The 24,099-nt window shown below is 40.4% G+C and overlaps 2 protein-coding genes across 2 annotated transcripts in view; one reads left to right on the top strand and one right to left on the bottom strand.

Annotated features, from left to right (window-relative positions):
- mtrex (Mtr4 exosome RNA helicase) overlaps positions 1-12,441 on the bottom strand; it is an 18,209-nt gene extending 5,768 nt beyond the window's left edge. The window contains exons 1-21 of the mRNA XM_008423759.3: positions 12,275-12,441; positions 11,820-11,960; positions 11,181-11,247; positions 11,034-11,096; positions 10,700-10,812; positions 10,176-10,350; positions 9,912-10,002; positions 8,831-8,955; positions 8,419-8,517; positions 6,891-7,008; positions 6,670-6,801; positions 5,330-5,409; positions 4,889-4,999; positions 3,449-3,550; positions 2,294-2,419; positions 1,769-1,919; positions 1,462-1,634; positions 1,307-1,375; positions 777-902; positions 585-695; positions 301-489 (exon numbers count right to left, since the gene is read on the bottom strand). Coding sequence (XP_008421981.2) covers positions 301-489; positions 585-695; positions 777-902; positions 1,307-1,375; positions 1,462-1,634; positions 1,769-1,919; positions 2,294-2,419; positions 3,449-3,550; positions 4,889-4,999; positions 5,330-5,409; positions 6,670-6,801; positions 6,891-7,008; positions 8,419-8,517; positions 8,831-8,955; positions 9,912-10,002; positions 10,176-10,350; positions 10,700-10,812; positions 11,034-11,096; positions 11,181-11,247; positions 11,820-11,960; positions 12,275-12,375 — 2,463 coding nt within the window. The 5' untranslated portion in view covers positions 12,376-12,441. The remainder of the gene's footprint in view (positions 1-300; positions 490-584; positions 696-776; positions 903-1,306; positions 1,376-1,461; positions 1,635-1,768; positions 1,920-2,293; positions 2,420-3,448; positions 3,551-4,888; positions 5,000-5,329; positions 5,410-6,669; positions 6,802-6,890; positions 7,009-8,418; positions 8,518-8,830; positions 8,956-9,911; positions 10,003-10,175; positions 10,351-10,699; positions 10,813-11,033; positions 11,097-11,180; positions 11,248-11,819; positions 11,961-12,274) is intronic.
- dhx29 (DEAH (Asp-Glu-Ala-His) box polypeptide 29) lies at positions 12,417-24,099 on the top strand. Its single transcript, XM_008423761.3, has 28 exons — positions 12,417-12,755; positions 13,076-13,149; positions 13,524-13,637; positions 13,713-13,842; positions 13,921-14,060; positions 14,147-14,284; positions 14,405-14,531; positions 14,722-14,880; positions 15,224-15,392; positions 15,524-15,644; positions 15,970-16,359; positions 16,439-16,705; positions 16,825-16,968; positions 17,046-17,222; positions 17,875-18,015; positions 18,099-18,243; positions 18,328-18,448; positions 18,547-18,631; positions 18,751-18,839; positions 20,298-20,426; positions 20,580-20,655; positions 20,732-20,956; positions 21,355-21,491; positions 22,370-22,460; positions 22,543-22,821; positions 22,892-23,023; positions 23,270-23,366; positions 23,671-24,099. The coding sequence occupies exons 1-28, from the start codon at positions 12,587-12,589 to the stop codon at positions 23,724-23,726; spliced, it is 4,122 nt and encodes a 1,373-aa protein (XP_008421983.2). The 5' UTR covers positions 12,417-12,586; the 3' UTR covers positions 23,727-24,099.

Raw genomic sequence — 24,099 nt, 5'->3', positions numbered from 1 at the left:
ACACAGAGGAGATAAAGAGACGTGGCACAATAAAAAAGTTATTGCACAATAATGAGGTTGATTTTAAGTGACCTTTGACAGCAGATGATGTAATACTGCTGCTTTCTTCCTGCGTTTGTAAAAAAATGTAGGAATAGAAGGTTGTTGGCTATTTTCAACTACAACTGCTTTGTCTAAATAAATAAGTACGCATTTCATTAAAATAGCAGCAAGCTCCATCCATTGTTTTATTGTTTGACTCAAAGTAAAGTCTGACATTTACTCCAGATTTGACTTGTTCGCACACAAACACATTCTTACCTGTGCTTTCCTCTCACACAGGGAGTAGACGGATTCTAAGTTGGGGTCGCTGTGGAGTGTGTGTGTGTACATCCGGTGTTCGAAGGCCTCCACCTTCTGAATGACCTTCTTCAGGCCGGGGTCTTTGATGCCCATGTCATCGATGGGGTCGAGTAAAGGAACGCCATCCGGGAACCGCTTCTGCACCTCCTGTAGAATAAGAGGAAAGAAAATGTTTGGATGAAGATTTTTGCTAAAATTTAAAACAAATTATTTTTTTTTTTTTTTACATAGGAAACCTGTACCTGTATGGACTTGAGCATGAGCTGTCTGTTGTCAAAAGGCCTGAGATCTTTAGGGATGTAAAGACGAACTGAGCTAATCGAAGTGAGGAGGTGGAGCATCACTGGAACCACCTGGGTAGAAAAACAGATAGAAATGTGAGCAGAAAACGTGATACACAGTTCAGTGTGTCTGTGTGTGTTAGTTTCACCAACCTGCATCTCTCCGCTCTCCCCTGGAGCAGCAGGCTTGGCCGCTTCAGTTGCAGAGTTTTTTACACTTTCTTTACTACAGTGAAGCAAAACCTCGACTACGTACAGCGGCTCAGAGTCTCCGCTGGCCTAAAGCATGAAAACCACATCAGGCACAGCAACATTTAACTAAAGACTGGAAGCAAATTCATACTTTCAATTTCTTCACATTCTCAAATTATAACCAGGCTTTGAAGTATTTTATTGAGATTTTCGGTGACAGATTACACAAAATAGTGCGTAGTTGTCAACGAGAAGAAAAAGAAGGGAAGTAGGTTGCAGTTGATGTCAAGATAGATGGAGAAAGAAAACCTTAGGGAGATACAAAAGATTTTAGACTAGAGAGACAGGTCTCTCTCAGGACAATATCCTCAAATAAACCAGATGCTCAAAAGAAAGGCTTTAATTAAAGCTTATTCACCATTATGTACAGTTTTGGCCACTAAATTCCCAATGAAACACACCAGCATGAGTGGCAGTAAAGTCTGGCTTACCTTTGCGTTTGTTTTCTTGTTAAAGTTTACAACCACTCCCCAGCCAAAGTCAGTATCCTCATTTTTCACCTGCGGCATCAGCACAGGAAGTTTGGCCTTTAATAAAATGCAGGAGTATGGAAACATTCCCAGAATGTGAATCGATAGAGACGTACCTTCACGAGCCGGCCCGGCTGAAGGAAGGGCAGGCAGTATTTGGGCTTGTGGATGAATTCTTGTATCTCTTTACCCAGCTTAGCCAGCTGCTGCCTGATCTTAAAGTATGTAACAACACTCTCCTCGTTAGGAATCTCAATGGTGTGATATTGGTCCTCTAACTTCTTAATTTCTGCAAAATAAAAAAAAAATGGAAGCAGCAATCTCATTAAACTTGCTACAACATTACCCAAAGTGGTGTTTGCTAACCAGTTCTTTTTTCTAATTAAGTCAGGCATGTGTAGAAATAAAAAGCAGGATGCTGACTCTCAACGACGCCGGGCAAAGCTCTGTAGTGCTGAAACTGGTAGAAGGACTTCTCCAGCATGTACTCTGGGTTGATCTCTTCTACACGCAGCAGGTTGAGCACCATGTTGTAGGTCAGGTGGAAGGCACTGTTCAAAGGGTCTGCTGAGCCCTGCAAAGCACGACGACAACAGAAATGTTGGGTGCAGTAGAAGACAGATGGGATAAACCATAAGAGGTCTACATGCAAGAACGCTGAAGTTGCTGACTCCAATTTAAAAACTTGAGAGATTTTGTAGCCGCGGCGACATTTCACAGCCTCTAATATCAGGCTGTGTAGTTCAAAAGGCACACAACTGTGCTGTGTATTTATAGCGACATGCATATAAACGTGTCAAATCAAAGACAAGACAATCAAGACTCAGGGTTCTCTGTGAGAACGTGCCAAGTTATGACAGCACACCAAATGGCCCGATTACCCTTGATGCGATCAGCTTAGTCGGCCATAACAAGATCAAAGATTTATAGCATTTAGATTTACTGTACCTTCAGTAGCTGTTTGCCCACAGCTGGACTCATCTTCTCATCCACCATAAAAATAACTATTCCTCTGTCATCCATTCCTCTCCTGCCAGCGCGCCCTGACATCTGGATGTACTCACCTGATGTAATCTGGAAGGAGAGGAAAAAGGCTTGTTAGGATGAAGTCTGCTCCAATATCTGCAGAAGATTAGTTGTTTTTTTCCCATTAACCATATAACTGCACAAATTGAAATTACAAAAATGAATTAGCTTGATGGAAAAACAATTTTGGAAAAAAAAGTCAGAATTAAGAAAAGTTTACTCTGATTTGACTTCAGACAGCAAGAAAAAAAAATGTGTCCATCTTCTTATTAGGTGTGTGAAAATATATGTTCTCAACTCTAAATAATATTTTCCAAATGTAGGGTTTTAACAAAATGTTAAGTAGCACTATGTCACCAAACTGTGCAGCTTAAATGTCAGGCGCTTTCAAGGATTAAATACAGAAATCAAGAACTTGCCAAACATTGAAGGCATCCAATTAAAATTCAAGCATCCGTACAAAACCCTGTGTTTTGCAACCAAAACAAAAGGACTCCGTGTTGACGTGATCGCATCTTCCGATCAACCGTGCCACAGTAACAGATTGTGATTTTCACCACAGCATGAATCAGGAATCACAGTGGAGTGTTTTGAAGTGCCTGCGTGGAGCTTTGGCACCATCTGAGGCACCAGATGTTCTTCATGAAGTACTTGGATTGGAGGGATGTTTCCCTCTCGACTCGCTTCAATCCTCGCCGTGTTTGTGTGTGCATGTCTGCAGCTTCACACACGGCCCCCAGCTCTTATAAACAATACGTGGCTGTTTATGTGGCAAAGCGAGCGGCTCCGTTTGTAGACCTTATAAAGACTTCAGAGCGACAGGCTGTGTAAAAGTGAACACTAAGCACAAGCCAGAGATCTTTTAAAGGGACGGATATGTTTACAGGATGATTTATTTTTACCGCAGATACACATAGGTGGGTTGTTTTTTGAGTCAAACTTCTCCAAAAGACATCGCCTGCTTCCGATCACCTTCTTGCCAATCTACAAAAATCTACTGCAGAAATTGTGACAACTGATCAATCCCTTTGAAAGAAACAGTTTTTATAATGGTCAGATTGCTGTGAGAGTTCTTACAAAGCGGTGGTTCTTGCCATCAAACTTGCGTGCGCTGGTGAAGAGAACGGTCCGAGCTGGCATGTTAATACCCATGGCGAAGGTCTCTGTAGCAAACAAGGCCTGGAATGAGACGACAAATCGTTACCATTTTGTCATCAGCGTGCAAACCGGGGTATTTTTATATGGCTTCCAAGACCTTGTAAACGATTGCATATTCTCAACATCTGATATCAATCCCAATTTGTTTTTCTCTTTGAAACAAAGCTAGAATATTCACACCCCTTGAATTTAGCATTTTCTCAATAGTGAAAACAAAAGAGGATTTTGTGTGATAGACACATAAAGTAAGGCATTTGTGTTTGTGTTGCAGTTTACTACAAGCAGGAGGTAGCAGAAGCATTGGTTTGGAGACATTTCACCTGTGAGGCAGGTAAACAGGAATACTTAAAATATGCCCATCAGCCTATATCCAAGCTAAGACACAGTAGGTGGGTGTGAAGCTCCGTATCTCTACAAACGTGACGACGCATCTTCAAATCGATGCTCTCTGATGTTTAGAGGAATATAAAAAGGTGAGCAAACCACTGACATCCACACCAAGAAACAATTAAACAGGCTGGGTGAAATAAAATATTAATATTTGCTGAATAACAACAACTTGCTGATAACAATGAGGCCTTGTACAGCTTTCCCACCTCTGGTGGACACAGATGAATGGATGCTGGGTACAAAACATCCAGTGACTGGTGGCCCAATTTTATACACAAGAAAACGTTAATTTTGTAAAAACCGATTATTTCAAAGACTGAAACTGACAAAAATTGACTACGAACTGCTCAGGAAGTATGGCGACTTACTCTGCCATCTTTAATTGATAATAACTGAAGTTGCATACATCAGATCCTTGCTTACACTGTTAAAAAAATGGTTTTCCAATCATTTGTTCAACTAAATACAAATCTATATCTTTTCTTTCCCATTTTCTTTTTTTATATAAAAAAAAAATCATGTTTTGCTTTCCTTCCACTTTACAACTGTCCACAACTACGTGTTCATCAGTCACATAAGTCTCAATGTGACTGATGAACAGTCACATTGAGACTGCACCACTAACAGTCTGCCATAATATGCAACATTTCAGCAAAACTGTAATTACTTGTAATTTTACAAATTAAGGTTGTAAAATTACAACCTTAATCTTACATTAAGGTTGTAAAATGTCAAAAAGCGAAAAAGTTAAAGGCAAATGAATGATTTTGCAATACATTACATTTGAACACATAATCCCTTCCCTTCACTTGTTTCAATTATGGATGCATAACTTTATCGGCATGGTATTGGTATCGGCCAAATGAGTTTTAGTATATCAGCATATTGGCTATCGACCAATAATCCAATATTGTGCATCCCTAGTTTCAATATGCTTGAAGAAGCATCTTGTCACAGAGATGGAGGTACCTTGAGCAGACCCTCAGAGAAGAGAATCTCAATTGTCTCTTTCAGGATGGGCAGCAGTCCTCCATGATGGATTCCTATCCCTCTCTTCAAGAGTGGCAGCACATGCTCAACCTGCGGGACACCAAAAAAAACCCACAGCACGTCACTACTGCGACAAAAAACCAAGACAGCGAAGAATGGAAAGGGAACACTTGTATTAGTGTGGGGCCTGGCTGAGTTGGCCATTGCTACAGAAAAAGGAAAAACACGACTAAATTTAATAAGGGACAGAAGAACCAGCGTTTTAACACATGCAGCCTTTTTCCATCAAGGTGGTTAACTGGAGGAAATTGTGAAGCTTTTTTTAAAGTTTTACAAGGTGTCAACGTTGAGAGTTCAAAAACCTGAGGCGCTAGAAGAAAAAACACATTACAGGTTGCAGGCAAACTGTGGCCTGCTTACCTGAGGCAGCTTCTTGTCCTCATCTGAAAGACAGTCCACTGCATTGTTGAACACTTCTTCAACCAGACGTTTCTCATCATCTGCAGGAAACAAAAAAGGCGCTACTGATATTTTCTTATAGCTGAATACGCCTTAATCTAGTAAAATTTAGAGTTATTTACAGTTTCTTTTGGCATGCACCACTAACAGTCTGCCATAATATGCAACATTTCAGCAAAACTGTGATTACTTTTGTCACTCTTGCCTTCATTTGACACTAACTTGCATTAACACACACAAATGCACAAAATCCAGAGTAAACACACTGAGCTAAAATATGGCTTCACTTGCTTAAACAAATGTCCGTCATGAGTTTCTAAAATGCAATAAGTAGCTAGACTTGTAGATGCAGTTGTTTAGCTCATTCCTAGCTTAAAATGCTTAGAAACATAACCAAACTAGCTTGATATTTTAAATTTGATTACATTTTCTCTTCGCTGACAGTTTGTTTCATCCTTTAATCATATCATCTGTGTTTGGGGATTTTTTTTTTTAAAAAGTCAACTTTTCTTGGATAATTTGGAGCACACAGTTTGTGGAAATGAGAATTTTCTTTGGCAGAGTTTATCCATGTTTTTTATACAGGGTAGATAAAAAACTGGCAGCTTTACCAGAATAAAGAGCCTCCAGTGATGGAGGAGTGCAGCGTTAAAACAAACCTCATTCTTAATAGTGTCACAATCCAGAAGAAATAAATCATGAGGAGGAAAGAGAATGTTTCATAATATAACTTCAGATTGCATGTTTTACTTCACCGGATAATATTAACAGCATGAGACTGGGAGCCAAAAATCACTTTAAAACTGCATTTTGTCCAAAATGAATTTGTCTTCCAGAAGAAACTCCTTTTCTTATCTAAATGTATGAGCACAATAAAGCATATTTATGACATTACTGCAGTGAAGGGATTTTGTTCACCTGGGTTTGCCAAGTGGCAGGTTTTCATTTCCTAATTTCAACTCCTATCCAATTTTTTCAGCAACAGAAATGTTTTTGACATGATTACTAAATAAGCAATTTGCTCACCAAACAGAAACCTTAGCAAATATGTGATGTGAACAAAATTAGGTGACTTTGGCCTTTTGGGATGATAAAATGATTAATCAAATCTTGGTCAGCATAAGTGCAAATAATCAAATTACTCATTCCAAGGATGAAATCAATAAAAGCACTCAGCAGTGCAGAAATCCAAGCCTTTCTGAGGTTTTATTATGCAAAATTAACACCATGCTATCCTTATTCCAGAAATTAGAGATAAGAAAAGTGAAAATTAAAGTTAAATCTTCACAAATGCCCCATACCATTGTTAAAATCCAGCTTGGACACCTGAAGGGCGTAGGCCTCACAGTCTTTCTTACTGAAGCTGAAAATGATCACCGGCTGGAAGTTCCTCTCCATGATCATCTTCACTATCTTGAAAACACTGGACGGTCCTAAGTAAATTATACAAAAATATATTTTTAGGTTAAGTGATTGATATAATGTTCCATTTTTGTCCTATTTAGACATGCCCCCAGCGTACCCTTAGTGCCTCCCTTTCGGTTTCGATCCCACTTGCCACCTCCACTGCCGCCCCCGGACTCCCCAGCATCTCTGAGAACCTGCATGGCTGTGTTGAAATTATCTTCTCTGAAGTCCCCCTGTGGAAAGGTACACAAGCATACACTATTTGAATCACGTATGATAACATCTGACTTGCTTTATGTGACTTTTATAAAAAGTGTGGACAAAATCTTTTATCTTTCTTCAAAAAATATATATATATAAAAAGTCTGAACTCCAGATAAAAGTGTGCAAAGGGAGATCGACTGTGTATGTTGAGTTAGAGCACATGTGTCAAACTCAAGGCCCGCGGCCACATGTGGCCGCCATGTCATTTTATGTGGCCCCCAGCGTTTATAGGTCCATGATTGACTTAAAATAGGTTTTCAGCACGAATTGACTACAAACTACATCTCCCATAATGCATTCCGATTGTTACCAGCCAACATTATGGCTTCTCGCCACTAGAGAGCAGCAGAGTCACCTCAAGCTGCTTATTGATTTTCCCAGCGAATAAAACTGAGACATCACAAGCTAATCCTCTTCCGTAGACTGAGGCCTCAATAACTTAATAAAATAAATTAAGCGACTTCACTTAAATTAGCATCACTTCACCCGCGGGGGTCTGAACGCATTTCCTCCCCTGCAGAAAAATCTGCGCTAATTCATCAGTCAGTTGGATCTGTCTGGTCCAAACAGATCAACTGAACTCTGAGTGTTTTGCCCTGTGCGCGGTCCGGTTTGCGCTTTTACCAGGATTTTTTGTTGTTGTTTTGAGTGTTTTCGCTTCTCCGAAACGGACAGATGTTACGTCTGCAGCTCCTCCAGAGCTCCGCTCTCCTGGGTAATGTGCACCAAGAAGCTCCATTTGTTAAATCCGCTGGATGAGTTACTTCCAGCGGTTTTTAATTCTTCCGCAGTGTTTGAGCAGCGGACTGCGCATGTTACAGTCTAATTAACTTCTGCATCGTCATTTATTTCCTCAAGATAAACTGTTGGCTCCTCAAATGGATTAACACAACGTTGCATTCTCTTTAGTTTTCTCTGGTCTGTAATGGAGACTTGAGTTTAACTCGCCATTTCAACCAAAGGTTTTGAATGCGCTTCCTAAAGAGACGCTCCAAAGCGTTATTTAACAATATGAGGTGTTTAATCTATTTTTAACATTGTATTTTCATACATTTATGCTAGTCCTGCCCAAGTCTAGTTTTCCAGAGCTAACATCTGCAACTATAGATGTGTTCCTTCTCTAACACACCTGGATCATTGACTCATTATAGGCCTCTACAGAACTGAGTTGCTGATAATGAGGGAAGTCAACCTTTTGTCTGGGGTGTTTAACAGGGATGCATCTAAAAGTTGCAGTCTGGAGAACTGGACCTGGGCACTCCTGATTGCACCGTCAATGTGGCCCGTTGAGGGTGGCCATATGCTGAAGTGGCCTCGGTGAAATTGAGTTTGACACCCTGAGTTAGAGAAACCATCCATAATAGATTAAGGGTGCCTACATTCTCATCAACCACTAGGTGGAGTCCATCGCCTCCTGCTGGAAAAATATAATGTTGCAGAGGAGTGGGCCGGTAGTCTGTGTAAACCACATGGCAGGGCTGCAGGAAAAGAAGAGAAACACTTTTATTGACAATATAGATAGAAGAAGCAAAAATAAAAATTCGTAACAATATTTTAAATTAAAGTTATAGTCTCTACTGTTGACAGAGGCAATTTCTTTTTCCAGTACTTCAATTCTAGACTGGCATTATGAAGCCCCAAAACGTTTATGAATCTGAGAAAAAAACCTGTGATTATGCGCAACATAAATTTTTTTAATAATTTAACTATATTGTGAAAACTATGTTTTAACCACAAAATGAGCAATCTTCTTAAAGTAATTGGTAGTGGCAACCCAGAAATACAGCCCACCTGCTTGTGTAAATGACAGATCCACTCAGCAAACTGTTTGGCATTCGGGATGGTAGCAGACAGGAATACATAATGCACATTGTCAGGAAGAAGGATGATGGTTTCCTCCCAAACCACGCCACGCTCTGAAATGAACAAAGAAACTCTTGTCATTGACAATAAACCAAACAAAAAAATTCATTCGGAGGTCAATCGCCCCATTTCATCTTTTTTATCTTGATGCAACCTTCATTTGAAATCCTACAGTATTCGGAAACTAGAAAATTTGCATTTTTATCACCGATTCAAAGTTCGTATAAGTTATTTATTTCACAAATTTACAACATAGATGAACTCTTTGTTCATTTCTGACCCGACAGAAATTAAGATTAGGTATCTGTCAGTGATTACAAAATCAAGAGAAGCCATGGCAACATGGTTGTTAGAAAAATCTAATGGTTGCTAGCCATTAGCTTTTGTTAAGGGCTGGGTTAATCTTTGAATACACAACATTAAATACAAAACATGCTGAAAGGAAAATAGAGAAGAATGACTTTCTCAACATAGCCACCTAAAATCAACAGCAATAGAAATTTTGAACATTTATACCAAAGGTAGCTCCATATTTTTCTGAAAAGATGTCCCTCAGGGAGGCAGTATTTTGAAACTACTTAAAATAGTGATAATGACTACAATATTTTCCTTTAAAAATATTGCAATTTATACTAAAAGTAACTTAACCTGACAAAATTTATAATTCAAGGGTTTTTCTGTTTTAGCTCAGTTCTTAAGTGTTTTCCATGTTAGTTCCAGTCTCATTAGAACACTTAGTTCTAGAGGTTAAAGTTCACTGCTAGAAGTAATAAGAAACCTTTTCAACAGAACAGAGTCTTTAGTTAGACATTCACAGAACCTTACATAATGTAAGGATGGATGTTACATTATGCAAGTGTATGTTGGCTGGCTTTGTTACAAGTTTCTGGCTAAAATTTAAAGCATAAAAACAAAATCTGTTAACTTCAGTGACTTTTGCATCAAGTCTAATGTTCACTGTTGAACACAAGCAGTCAAATTGCCAGTGACCTCTCCTTCCTGTACACACCTGCATCTCTCATGTAATGGATCTCGTCAAAGATAACCCAGGCTACCTCCCTCATGATCTCAGATCCCCGGTACAGCATGCTCCTTAGAATCTAGGCAAAAAGAAAACATTCACGTCAGACCTGCTGCATAATGAAAACACAGGTCGTCAAGAAAATCTTATAGGGAAAATACCTGCTACACATCAGCTATAACAGAGTTACACGATGTGTAGCAGACTAGTGTGTATTGTAATGCCTCCACGATGGACTGATCTACATCTCACCTCTGTTGTCATGACAAGACAGGAGGCAGTAGGGTTGATGGTAACATCACCAGTCATCAACCCTACATCCTGGAACTCTTCATACATCTCTCTGTACTTCTGGTTAGAGAGTGCTTTAATGGGACTGGTGAAGATGACTCTCTGCTTCTCTCTAAGAGCCAGAGCGATGGCATATCTGCAGGAGAGAGAAATTAATTTAGAAATAACCCACAATGACTAGTGACTTAAGAGAACTCATCTCTGATTTCTTATTCATGTGCATAGACCCAATATTGTGGTTGTGATTAATAAATCACAAATGAAGCCTATGTATTCATTTGATTATGCATTTAGAGAATCTCGTTCTTTTAATCAGATCTAAACTCTTGAACACTATGGTCCAATAACACACAAAAAGGTTTAAAAAACTAATGTGATTAAAATCAAGTGAGAACTGTTATAACTGTAAAGAACGGGGGGAAAATGAGTGCTTAAAGGAATTTCAGGCACTTAAAAACAGAAACAGTTTTATTTAGCATGCTTACTCTGCACAGACAGTTTTTCCTGCAGAGGTGTGTGCAGACACAAGCACAGACTGGTTGTTGTCGATACATAGGATAGCCTCACGCTGGAAGGGATCCAGTACAAACGGGTATTCCTGCAGGACAAGTATAACATATGAGGAGAAGAGAAAAAAAAGATGCATTTGTTATTGCAAACACATAAAGCAATTCACATCTAACTGAACTAACTAGTTTCTTTACACAAAAATCAGATGTCTTACTGCAAAAAGTATGTAATAAAATTCAATAGTGTCACATTTAAAATGTATTATCAGTGTAATAAAATGAAACCTTGAAGTTAAATTAACTGTTATACCTTAGCTGCTTTTCCCACTCTTGGTTTCAGAGGTTTATACTCCTCATCAGCTGGCAGAGCAACCTGTGGGTTACAGATAACATTAAAACAACTGAACTGTAAAACTAAACAGAGCTGTTTTTGTTTTGTTTAGGGTTTTTTTTTTACCTCATGTGAGCATCCTTCCACAGTTTCCACCTGCTCCACCTTCACTTGAGGCATAAATTCTGTGAGACTGAAATAAACAATAGAAACATTTATATCTAAGAAACAGTACCAGCAACATCAGTGTGTGCATTATTCACACTGCAAAAAACTGGAGTGCAATAGTGCAATTCTTGCCATATGTATTCCAAGTGTTAAAGAGCATGAACCCAAAAAGAATTAAATAGCAATAAATCGCGACTGATGTGGAGATCTACTTAATGACAAGTCGACAGAAAATAAAGTTTTCATGTAGGCTCAAATTTACCAAAGATGAGCAGAATGTTGCTGTAAGCTTAAATTAAATAGATTTACATTAAAGACACATTGTTCATTACCATTTTTAAAATCAAATCCCTTACTCTTTCGGACTCTACTGAGTAGACTTCTCGGTTCCCTTTGAGCTAAGTATAAGCCAATAACTCAACATTTATACAACCAGACAAAAATCTGAAAATCTATCCTTATACACTTTTTTTCTACATAAAAACACATGAAAAGTGCCAACTTTCCTTGCGTATACAAACTGTGTAGGAACCACATAAGCCTGCTAAGTACACATCTTCGGTTTGAACTCTACAAGTAGTTTATGCTTCATCTTACTTTAGGTCACTGGATGAGACTACATCATGGCGAGGTTTCTTCCCAAACACCACCTCCTCTCCGCCGTCACTGTCCGTCTCCCGCTTGACCCGAACAGACGGACCTGCATCCCTGTCAGCACCGCTTTTACCTGCAGATTTCCTGAAAGACACCAAATACAGCAGAGCATGGTTTAGCTGTCTGCGCGGAATTCAAACGCTTAAGCTCCACCAGGTTTAGTTATAAATGTGTTCGACTGTAGTCACAACGGAGCACAGCTACAACGTAAGCATTATCCGAACAATTTACACACTTTATTGCGTCTTCTGACTTAATTGGACAAGCTAGCTAATTAGCTGTTAGAGCAGATGGCATGCAAGAGCCAGCATGCCAACGTTTACGCCACGTTCACGTGACGTAAACGAGAAAGAGCACTAATATTAAAGACTAGACTTAATATATTTAAAATATTATACCCAGTCTCCGTAGAGGCACCCGTGGGCGTCTTTTTGCCAGCAGAACCTTGTTGTTCATCGTCAAACACGCTGAACAATCCGTCTCCAAAAGGGTCCGCCATGTTTGTAAGGGACAAACTTCCCACAATACAGCATGAGGCTGTTTCGACAGTTCCGCTACGGAAGCCGTGTGGTGCAAAACGTAGACGAGTGAGACACACGTATTGACTCCGGCGTTTTCACTCTCTTTCCATAATATCCAGCATCTCTCTGATGTATTTAAATCCCGTCTTTACGTAAAGGAGCCACACTCAGGCAGGAGTTGTTGACCTAATGGGTGGAAAGAAGAAGAAATCAGCCACTCATGCTGCCCCGGCAGCAGCAGCGGCGACTAGCTCCGGTTCTACCCCTGCAGTCAGTGGTACTGGTGCGGTGGAGGACCAGAAGAAACACGCAGCCAGCAGCAAAACGAATAAACCAGCGAAAGAGACTAAATCTAAAGGTAGTGAACTGGTAATGCAATCAAATGAATCAATTGCTGTGTGTTAAAACCTGAGAATCTGTCAGCATGACGCTCTCAAAAAAGGCAGCGATTAGGATCTACTAAGATCCTAATCGCTGTATATTTTTGCCATTATTTGGTATATTGTTTGTTTGCCACTGCCAGTATTCACGTAGCACCCTATATATGTTTCTGAACCATCAGACCTAATACTTTAACTTTAAGTACGATCTGTCAGAGGGTTTTAAAACTTCAACACATATGTATTAATGATTTATACATGTAGTGGTTTGGTTTGGTTTGTTTTGTTCTTCCCTCAGCCCCAAAGACCTACAGTCTTGCCAACACAGCTCAGGTGGATACAGGTGGAGTCTCAGACAAGTCCATTCTTAAAGTAAGTGTAACACGTCTACAGTGTCTGAAAAAGTATTTGAACTTCTTTATGTTTGGTGAGCCAAAAATGTCAGTGAAACTGGTCCCTAAATAGGGTACAGTCCAGCCATTTGTCATTGAAAATCACCTAATAAACATCAGTATTTTAATGAAAACAGATGTGAACACTTTTTTGTTTGTATTTGTGACACACTTTGAAAACCCTGTCTCCTTTTCCTTCCACTTCACAATTATCTTCTACTTTGTGTTGATCATTCTTTTAAAATTCCTCTACAACACACTTATTTTTTACAAAAATGCCAAAGTGTTGAAAGTACCCCCTTGCCAATATGAGATGTGTATATTTTCTTAAAGTTTTTTTTTTTTTTTTTACAGGTTTCTATCCAAGCTGAGCTGGAGAAGAAAATCATCAAGCTAATCAATGATTTCAGACAGGAGAATGGGGATAAAGGGCCCATTTCTGGCAGACTTACAACCAAGAAGCTGTTGGTAGGAAGATGCCACCATTTTCATTCATCTAGCTTCGCCACATAAGCTAACTGCTGTATTTGCATGTGCTTTAAGGACCTGTACACAGCTCTGGAGAAATTCAACTTCAAAAGAGAGCATATTGAAGAGGCGATGAAGAGCAGCGTCCTGTATGGGGGCGACCTCCACTCTGCTCTCGACTGGCTCTGTCTTAACCTTAAAGACGGTAACGGAGCACCAACGTTCATAAGGGTGTTATTAATATTTTTCGCTGACTTTGTGAATTTCCCATTTGTTTCGCCAGATGAGTTGCCAGACGGTTTCAGCCAGCAGCTGCAGGAGGAGAGCCAGAAGAGTCGGCCTAAATTCCAGCCTCCATCGCAGCAGAAACCTGCTGAAAGGAACCCCAAAGCGTCCAACAACAGCCACAGAGACGCCAACAGGGTCCGTGTGTTGAAAGATTTTTGTGTGCTTGCTAGATGAGAGTGTTTTCTGGCTCGGCATGTGAGCTTAGTTGCATTATTTTCCAGGTCTCAGAGAAGGACGAAGCTGCAAGCATGAAGGACTGGATTTTGAGGTACGCAGAACAAAGTAGTGACGACGAAGAGGAGGAGGAAGAAGGAGATAAGAGGACACGCAATCCTGAATTGGATGAAAAGTTTGACCCTGTAAGTTGAATTGAACAGTCTTTGACTGGCATGTAGGATATTCTGGGGAAGCTCTTTTCGAAAGACTTTGTGTAGCAGCTTCCAGTCTTGACGCAGAGCTTCGTTGTGTGTTATTGGTAGAATGACAGGTATTTGATCCTCACCGCGCAACTGTATGACGCCAAAGAAATGGCAGCTGATGCCAAGACCAAAGGAGACAAAACGGGCCAGAGGAAGGCACAGGACAGGATTCGGGTCATACAGCAAGGTGAATGTCATTTTAATTTACTGAGCATAAGCATATAAAGGTCTACATTTCTGTTTCTCAGAACGTATACGTGATAATCCAGCAGGTAGATTTTCACCAAGTTGCTGTGTAATCATGAAAAAAAGCTAAAATGAGCAAAACTTCCAACTGCTGTGACATTTTCTCGATCCATTTATTCTCTCTTTTCTAGAAATGAAGCAGCTGGAGTCTCATCCCATATTCAATCCTACCATAAAAGTTGTCGATGTCCCTCAGAAGGAAAAGAAGATGCTTCCCGTGGCGGACGATAAAGATGACCTGAGCTTCAGTTTGTTTGAGCAAGCAGAAAAGGACCCTCCTGTAGAAAAAGGTCAGCCATAAAGTGATGACCTTAAGTTCAAAATATCATCACTTGTAACTCTACAGACATCATATTCACACATCCTGTTATTAAGAGTTCATCTTCGTAGTTGGAATGAGGCTATTTCAAGACGCTCCTCTTGTACTACTTTGAATTACTGCTTTCCGTTTACCTCATGACCTGATTTGGGTCGTACAGTAAAACATTTTATAAAGGTCCAGAGTTAGCAAGAGCCATTTTTGCGACAACCTTCAAGCTCTTTAAAAATGTTTATGCTTTACACACTAAACCTGGAGAAGCACGTTAACTGTGGTGTGCAGCGATGACCTCATGTCGCGTCGTTCTTTTGCAGTTGTGAGAAAGAACGAGCCAAAAGACATTCGTAACTTCGACTACACGGCTCGCAGCTGGACAGGAAAGTCCCCCAAACAGTTTCTCATCGACTGGGTCAGAAAAAACCTGCCCAAAAGTCCACCGCCAGCTTTCCACAAGGTTTCTGCCGGCAGATACTGGAGATGCAAGTAAGCAAAAGTGTGCATGTCTCTACGACAAAGAGCCAGGTGGAGAAATGACTATCGCTACTGATGTCTAATGGTTAGCTGAGGCTCTTGTCGTTTAGACATTATCTATGCGACGTTTTCACATCTGTCAGGGTGCGAGTCCAAAGAGCGGACGATGCCCTCGAAGTTTGTCCTACCATCTTGACTGAGGACAACATGCAGGCTCAGCATCTGGCTGCCACGTTGGCACTCTACAACCTGGTTAAAGGGCAGGTAATTGGATTCTGTAGTTTTATTTTAAGCTATAGAAGAAAAGGAAAATAAATTCTTGGTAGAAAATTTTTTTATTTTTTTTTATTTCACCTGTTGTCTGGTGTGATGATTTCCTAAAATTAGTTGCTCCAGTCAGACTACTTTTATGTTGGTCTTATTACCAACATGATGCTTGCTGTGCGTGATGTCAAGTGAAATTGTATTCCACTAATCAATTTAATTTATGGTTTTGGTTGTGTGTGATTTTTATTTCCATTTTATTTATAGATTTTGGTCGTTTGCAGGATGTTACTTTATTTTTACCTTCCTTCTTCCCCCCACATAGTCTGTGCATCAGCTCCTACCTCCAACCTACAGAGACGTGTGGCTGGAGTGGAGAGACAGCGAGCAGCAGCAGCAGGAAGCGAGCCGCACCGCTGCCAACAAACCTCGAGACCAGTTCATATCCCGGCTCCTCACCAGACTGAAGCAGCAGAACCAGAGTCAAGCCCAGCAGCCCACGTATCACCAAGGCCAGGAGCTCAACAGGAGGGCAGGAGAAGACGAGCCGGAAGACTCCTGGGAGGATCTGGCCGGTCTCGATATTGAGGAAAAAGGAGGCAGGGTCGAAGACAAGAGCGAGAAAAGTAAGCAGAAGGAAGGAGCAGCGTCGCTTAAGTCAGCCAGAGAGCTCTTACTAAAGCTGAAAGAGTCTGCACTCGCCCACAAGCTGCAGGTAAATCCTCTCTACATCGTTCAGTTTACCCCAATGTGACATAACTCCTCAACGTTCACCGAATGTTTGACCTTTTAAGGCGGAGAGACAGAAGCTCCCAGTCTTTCAGCACAGAGTTCGTGTTCTCGAGGCTCTGCAGCGCCACCGTGTGGTTGTGGTGGCCGGCGAGACGGGCAGCGGGAAGAGCACCCAGATCCCTCAGTTCCTGCTGGAGGAGCTGCTGGCGGGGGGCAAAGCCGCTCAGCCCTGCAACATCGTGGTGACTCAGCCGCGCAGGATATCAGCCATGAGCCTCGCCAGCAGAGTCAGCCAGGAGCTGGGCTGCGACGACGGACCGGGTTCCAAGGTTGTCTTTCGCTCACGGGCTTGTGCTTCATTTATTTCTTCCTGTTTTTGTGTGCCAGTGTAAGAGGTTCTAGTTGCACCCTCACCTGCTTCAATGACGATGTTTCTGTTTGAATTCAGTCGTCGCTGTGCGGATACCAGATCAGGATGGAGAACCTGTCCGGGGACTGGACTCGCCTCTTGTACTGCACTACCGGAGTTCTCCTCCGGAAGCTCCAGCAGGACAGACACCTGAACTCCCTGACCCATATTATTGTGGATGAGGTACTTACAAACCCTAACTGAGCATAAATACGCAGATTTATGTCCTGCCTTCACTCTGTGGCATCCTTTTCTCATAGGTCCATGAGCGCAGTGTCCAGTCGGATTTTCTGCTCACCATCCTTAAAGATGTTGTGATGAAGAGATCCGACCTGCACCTGATCCTCATGAGCGCCACTGTGGACTGTGACAAGTTTTCCAGCTACTTCAACCGCTGCCCTGTGGTCAGCATTCCCGGCAGGACCTTCCCAGTTGAAGTGAGTTGTAATTCTGGTTTGTTACACGAAGAATCTGAGTTAAAAAAATGTGTGAACAAATCTTGTGCCGTCATTATTTCTATATTTTGCTTGAAAGGAGCCAAACCTTCTTACAGTGATCTTGATTATTAAGTGTTGGGACTTTAACAGCTTCTTATTTATATTGTATTACTACTTTTTTAACCAGTGTTTTAGGATTCCTAATTAAAGTGCTGTAAGACCTGACCCTTATTGTTTGTCTATGTTTTCCCCCAGAACTAAAACTGTTTTCGTACTGAAGACACACTTCCTTGCATTTTATTAGGATTGTGAGTGATAAAGCAGATTGCAGTCGGGATGTAAAAACATGCGTAGTTAAAAAAATATATACAGTAAAGTGTCTTTAAGTGTCTCGTCGTTTTGTTGATGGATGATTGCGAAAGGAAATGGATGGATGGATTGATCAAAAAAAGTGTCAATGAGTTCATTGCTAATAATGTCCTGTTGCTTAGTAGTATAAAGGAAAATACAAGGATTTAAAGATGACTCCTGCTTTTCAGAATTGGCAGCGAGAATCATAAAATACATGATATATATCCTTATTTTATAAGAGCTAACATAAAAACTGCTTGAAGGTCAAAGAAAACACGGGTACTGTATTTTTTTCCCCCAGGTGTACCATTTAGAGGATATAGTAGAGCAGACAGGATACGTCCTTGAAAAGGATTCCGAGTACTGCCAGAAGATTTTAGAAGAAGAAGAAGAGGTGTCCGTCTCCGTCACACAGAAAGGTGGCAAGACTTTGCAGCACCAGGTAACCTTGACTCTCCAGGCTTTACCTGAGAAAACCTAAACAAGCTGACTTGGTTTTAGATGAGCTTGTGTGTTTGTTGTCAGGAGGTCATAGTGAGGGATTCGTCCTCCGGCTGGGACCTGGGTCCAGACCTCGACCATTTCAGCAGCAGGACTCGGCAGGTGCTTCAGTTCATGAACCCTAATAAGATTAACATGGACTTGCTTGTAGATCTCCTGGACTACTTGGGTATGACACCATCATCACATCTTGAGGCGCTTTGTGATTTTGTTGAAAATTCCTTCTGTGACTTTTAGTTTTTTTCTCTGCCAGACAAATCGCCACAGTTTGCGGCGGTGGATGGAGCTGTGCTCGTCTTTCTCCCGGGTCTGGCTCACATTCAGCAGCTTTACGACGTTCTCTTGTCGGACAAGAGGTTTCGGGAGAAAAACAGGTATTCCTATACAACTAAGCACTAATTTTTGCTTTCAGGCACAAAAATTTGTGAAAGTAATTTAAAATGACCTGCTTTGTGCTGTAACCGTATTTCAGGTATAAGATTGTGGCCCTCCACTCAACTCTTTCATCCAAGGATCAGGCTGCTGCCTTCACAGTGCCCCCTGCTGGCGTTAGAAAGGTATTGTTAGTAGCCACTCAGGACTGGTGTGACCCTTTTATAAACTGGTAGCTTTGTGTCTTCAACTTCGTTTGTTGGCTTGCTTGTTTTTTTGTTGTTGTTTTTTTGTTTTTTTTTAGATTGTGCTGTCGACCAACATTGCTGAGACAGGCGTGACGATTCCAGATGTTGTTTTTGTCATCGACACAGGGAAGACTAAAGAAAATAAGTAAGAGTTCATTTACACTTCATTTACAAAAGTCTTTTAAGCTTTAATAGCCCATAATGGGTCTGATTCTCTGTTAAATGGTTACGGCACATTTTGCAGCTTATATAGTCTTAATTATGAATCACTGAGACCTTTGGGGGCGAAAATGTAGTACAATTTCTGCATGTGATTTATGACACCATTCATGTGCTGATTAATCATTATATAGCATATATTAATACCTTTTTTGCCTTTGCATACCACAGCCTCAGGTGTTCAGTATCCATCCATCCATTTTCTTCCGCTTATCCGGAAGTAAACAGTAAAACAGTAACTTTTACTGTTACAGTTACCGTTTGGAAACTACCGTAATCAGTTCAGTTAAATCTAAACTTGGCAACGTCTTCTTTTTCAACCGTAATAAATGTGATATTCAATTAACCTGTTATTACTCAAATTTTGGGTGTTTCTGCCGCTCCAGATATCTGGTGTAAACATGTTTATCTGGTGTAAACATGTTTACTGGTGTATGTTTACATACACCAGTAAACATGTGTATGTTTACTGGTTTTTAAAAAAAAACTTTGGGGTTTCAGCTTATAGTCCAGAAAATACAGTATTTATTTTATAAATAATGTTATTTCTTGGATTGTTTCTATGAAGAACCCAGAGAGGGTTATTTGGTTATTATTTATTTCATTAATAGTGTTATTATTTATTTCCTGACTTTTGTTCTGTGAAAAGCCCAGAAAGAATTATTTGATTGTGCTTTCTGGAAAACAATAAATTTTTACATTTAGACACTCCTGCAATCATCACACGTTTTCAGTTACAAACTAACTCCGGCCCCCCGCCAGAGAAGGGAAAAGTTATGTGGCCCTCACAGGAAAAAGTTTGGGGACCCTTGATGTAGGGATTCTCTGTTTGTACCTCTGTACTACTGAGAAATCATTTCCTGTTCTAGCTCAAGCTGAGTGTAGTCTTTTTATCTTTACTTTTGTTAACTAGAGTAAAGATACTAGAGTTTTCATATTTTCTGTTTGTGTGTGTGTCTCTAATAATAGTTAGGCTGCTGCAGAGAGACAACTTTGACTAGGAATCCACAATCTGTAGCTCCTAATAATGTTGGTCAAAAAGGATACAGAACTAAATAGTATATTTAAGGAATCAGTGTGTTTTAATACAGTATCTTCATGCAACTCTCCTGATAGAATTTGGCAATAGAAGTATATTTATATCTAAAATCTTTTTTAAAAATGTGGTAAATTTAAACATCCATTTTCTATGCTTGCTTAAAACAAATGAATGTTTTGCGGTAAGGCAGCTGTGCAAACAACTAAAGCAAAAACTCCCATAGACGGTGCTGTGTATTAAAGTTTGTACATCTAATAATGTTTGTCTCCTTTTTGTTTTCCACAGCCTAGTAATATCTATAAATGAAAATCTGCTGAACTAACATCTTGCTTTGGGCTTCTTCAGGTACCATGAGAGCAGCCAGATGAGTTCTTTGGTGGAAACCTTCGTCTCCAAAGCCAGCGCCCTCCAGAGGCAGGGGAGAGCAGGACGTGTCAGAAACGGCTTTTGCTTCAGACTTTACCCTAAATTCAGGTTTGGAGCATCTCGCTCATCGGCTCATTGTTTGCAGGCAAACCACAATAAAACACTCAATATGCCTGTCCTTCATAAACGGACCTTTGGTTAATTTTAAACATTTAAAACGTGACCATTTCCCTTTTGCGACACACGTGCTGCTCACACCAGGTTTGATGCCTTCATGGATTACTCCATCCCAGAAATTCTGCGGGTCCCGCTGGAGGAGCTTTGTCTCCATATAATGGTAATGAGGCCACCCTTTGTCACTTAGCAATAAGAAGTCGGACAAAGTCAAACTGTGTTTTTCTCCTGTGTGGTAGAAATGTCAGTATGGGTCCCCGGAGGACTTCCTGAGCCGGGCCCTGGATGCTCCTCAGCCTCAGTCCGTCAGCAACGCTGTGAACCTGCTGAGGAAGATCGGCGCATGTCAACCCGACAACCACATCCTCACAGCTTTGGGACACCACCTGGCAAGTCTGCCGGTCAACGTAAAGATCGGGAAGATGCTCATTTACGGGGCCATTCTTGGCTGCCTTGAACCCATAGTAAGTCCTGTTGGCTATTCTTCAGATTATTTCTAAAAAGCTTTTAAGTTACAAAGCCTTATAAAGGAAGTCACAATCCTTGATCTTTCTTTCGTTTTTGCCATATTACAACCACAAACTTTACTTTTGTTCAACTGTTTTTTTGTTACTGAGATAAAATTTCATTTATTAGTTAGGTGATTTGTAAAGGAAATTGATTGATCTGGATTTTATTTAGGGGTATGAGTGTAAAAAAAAAAAAAAGGTATGAGTGTAAAAAAAAAAAGGTATGAGTGTAAAAAAAAAAAAGTGAAATGGGAGGAACCCTCGTACTTTCCATACCACATAGGATTCTGTAAATATTTTTTTTTTTTTGTGATATTTTTCAGCAGGATTAAAAAAAAAAGTCTTTCTTTCAGGCAACCATCGCTGCAGCCATCACTGAGAAGTCTCCGTTTTCCACACCGATGAACAGAAAGGAGGAAGCTAACCTGGCCAAAGTCGCTCTGGCCACCGCCAACTCTGATCACCTGACCATATATAACGCATACATGGGGTATGGACCAGTTTAAAAATCCTAATGATTTGCTGATGTTTTCGGTTCAAATATTTTCATAAAACATCAAAAACTATCAATTAAAACGACTTTGAAACATCAAAACAAAGCCTTTAAAAGTACGTATAAAGAAATCAAGAGTGCTTTTGTATCAAAGTATACATTTAATATCTGTAAAGAAGTGATTAACTTTGTTCTTACTTCCATGAATTTATATTGTTTTATAAGTTCAGCTTTGAGGTTTCTTGAGGTCAGGAAGTTTTGCTTAAAAGCATATTAGGAAATACACAGGAAAGAGATTTTTGACGGTTTATTACTTCACTATATAGAACTCGTGACTACATGACAAACTGCACTCCAAGCTCACACTCTTCCTGTGAGCACCGTGGTATTTTTAGAAGGTTTCAGACCTAAATAGAAACCTTTAAAATGAAAAGAGAACCTTTTAATATATTGATCACCACTCTTTCTTTTGTTTGCCAAACCAGAACTCCAGCACATTAATGATATCAGTTTTGGTGTTACTGAAAAAATATACACACAGAAGTTACGTTTCACAGTTTTTGTTTTTGTTTTATTAATAAGACCAATTGGTCTGGTTTAGATGCCAATTTGTCCATGTTGCATCGCATGGTAAGTAAAGGCATCATGGTTGCCAAACTGTGATTAAAAGAGTTAACAATTGACAACCTAATAGTGCAAATGTCAACCATTCACCATTAGTAATGTCAGAATTGCATACATTTGTTTTCTGGCATAAAGTGATTTTATATGTATCTGTATTTTCTGATTGTGTTTTGGAACAAACACAATTGGAAAAATGCTTGTAATCCAAAATGTGCACTTTTGTGTTTATAGAATTTTCTGTTTTCTTTTAGATGGAAAAGCTCACAGACGGAGGGACTGAGAGCGGAGATGTCCTTCTGTAGAAAACACTTCCTCAATCGAACGGCTCTGCTCACCATAGAGGTAGCGTTGTGCCTGCTCTTCACCTGCTCTCACCAACCCCTTCACATCCCTCCCGTAACATCCAGTCCCTCTTGCCCTCCAGGACGTGAAGCACGAGCTGATGAAGATGATGGAACATTTCTGGTCCTCTCGCTCGAAGCAGCGGGCGGCCACGCTGTCCAAGCAGCAGATCTGCATCCTGAACGCGGCGTTGACGGCGGGGCTCTACGACAGCGTGGCACGGGTGCTGTGCAATCCCCCCGTGGACGGGCTGGAGCGGGTGGCCTGCACCGTGGAGACGCCTCAGGGCAGGGCTCAGGTCCATCCTTCCTCTGTTAACCGTAACCTGCAGGTGCACGGCTGGCTGCTGTACCAGGAGAAGGTAGTTGTGTTTTCTGTTCGCTCCGTGTCTCTCTCTGTGCAGCTTTTGCTGATAAATGTTCCCCCTGTAGGTTAAATACACGAAGATCTACCTGCGAGACACCACCTTGATTTCTCCGTTCCCCATGCTGCTGTTCGGAGGCGACATCGACATCCAGCACAGAGAGAAGCTCATGACGTTAGACGGATGGATTCATTTCCAGGTCAGAACTTCCCCTGCAGCATGTGTATCGTATTGGACCCCAACAAGAAATTCTTGTCAAAACTTGAGTTGAATCCGTTTTATTTGCAAGATTCCGTCACAATTTAGTGGATTTTATTTTTGTAAAGAGAGCATTTACTAGTTTACTTTTGCTAAAGCAGTTGTTAGTTAACGCGTCAAATGTCTGAGTCTGACCTTCTGTTCTTCTATAGTCAATAGCTAGAAATTTTGTTGTTCCACTTTTAAGGCTCCGGTACGGATTGGAGTGATCTTCAAACATTTGAGGAAACTGATGGACTCTTTACTTGAAAGGAAGTTGGAGAACCCCAGAATTAATCTGGAAGGTAAACATTAAATAAAAGAAAAATTGTCTATTATACTTCCCTGAATCTTGATCACCTGTAACTTAGTTACTCTTGACCTTCAAAAATCCTCTGAACTGTGTCACACTGCAAATCAGCAGTTTTAGAGTTATCGTTCTATCTTGGCTACAATTTTATCACTTGATTTAAAAAGATAACTTTCATAGTTACTTTGTTGTTGTTTTTTTTAAGACAAATTGCTCCTCTGTCTGTACAATGAACCTGTCTCCAGCTAGAATCTAAATTTAGACGGCAGATCGTACAATAAAATGTCTTCTCGTTGTAGGTGATACAACCATCCAGGTGATTCTGGATCTGATCAAATCTGAACACGCTGCGTAACATCAGGAGCCGCAGGTCACTGAGGAGGACACATTTTACTCACATTGAGGAGAACTGTATATAAAATGCATACAAACACACTGAAATTTAATCCCCAGATAATAGTTAAGGTTATTTTCAATTATTGTTTTAATGTTTATTGTATCATGACTGACAAACAAAATTAAATTACAATCAACTGTTAAAAAAATAAAAACAGTTTAGATTTTAGCCTAAGGAGGAATACTTATGTTTTGTGGATTTTTGTTAAAACGGTTCAAGAAATACGTCTTTTTTTTTCTTCCTGGGATATCCAGATTCGGTCCTGAGATCTATAATGTTTAGAGGTTGGCATGTCAAATATTTCTTATTAAAACGTCTGATTTATATAGTA

Source organism: Poecilia reticulata, chromosome 12, assembly GCF_904066995.2.
Source record: "Poecilia reticulata chromosome 12, P_reticulata-male-v2, whole genome shotgun sequence".
NCBI classification, from domain to species: domain Eukaryota; kingdom Metazoa; phylum Chordata; class Actinopteri; order Cyprinodontiformes; family Poeciliidae; genus Poecilia; species Poecilia reticulata.
The sequence above is the reverse complement of the archived record's forward strand: the minus strand, read 5'-3'. Positions and strand labels throughout refer to the sequence as shown.

What these genes read in the sequence shown, in the direction of transcription:
- dhx29 (XM_008423761.3), top strand. Translation starts at nt 12,587, where the DNA reads ATGGGTGGAAAGAAGAAGAAATCAGCCACTCATGCTGCCCCGGCAGCA. An exon ending in GCCACAGAGACGCCAACAGG is followed by an intron (nt 14,061 to 14,146) that starts GTCCGTGTGTTG and finishes ATTATTTTCCAG; the next exon opens with GTCTCAGAGAAGGACGAAGC. An exon ending in AGCTTTGTCTCCATATAATG is followed by an intron (nt 20,656 to 20,731) that starts GTAATGAGGCCA and finishes CCTGTGTGGTAG; the next exon opens with AAATGTCAGTATGGGTCCCC.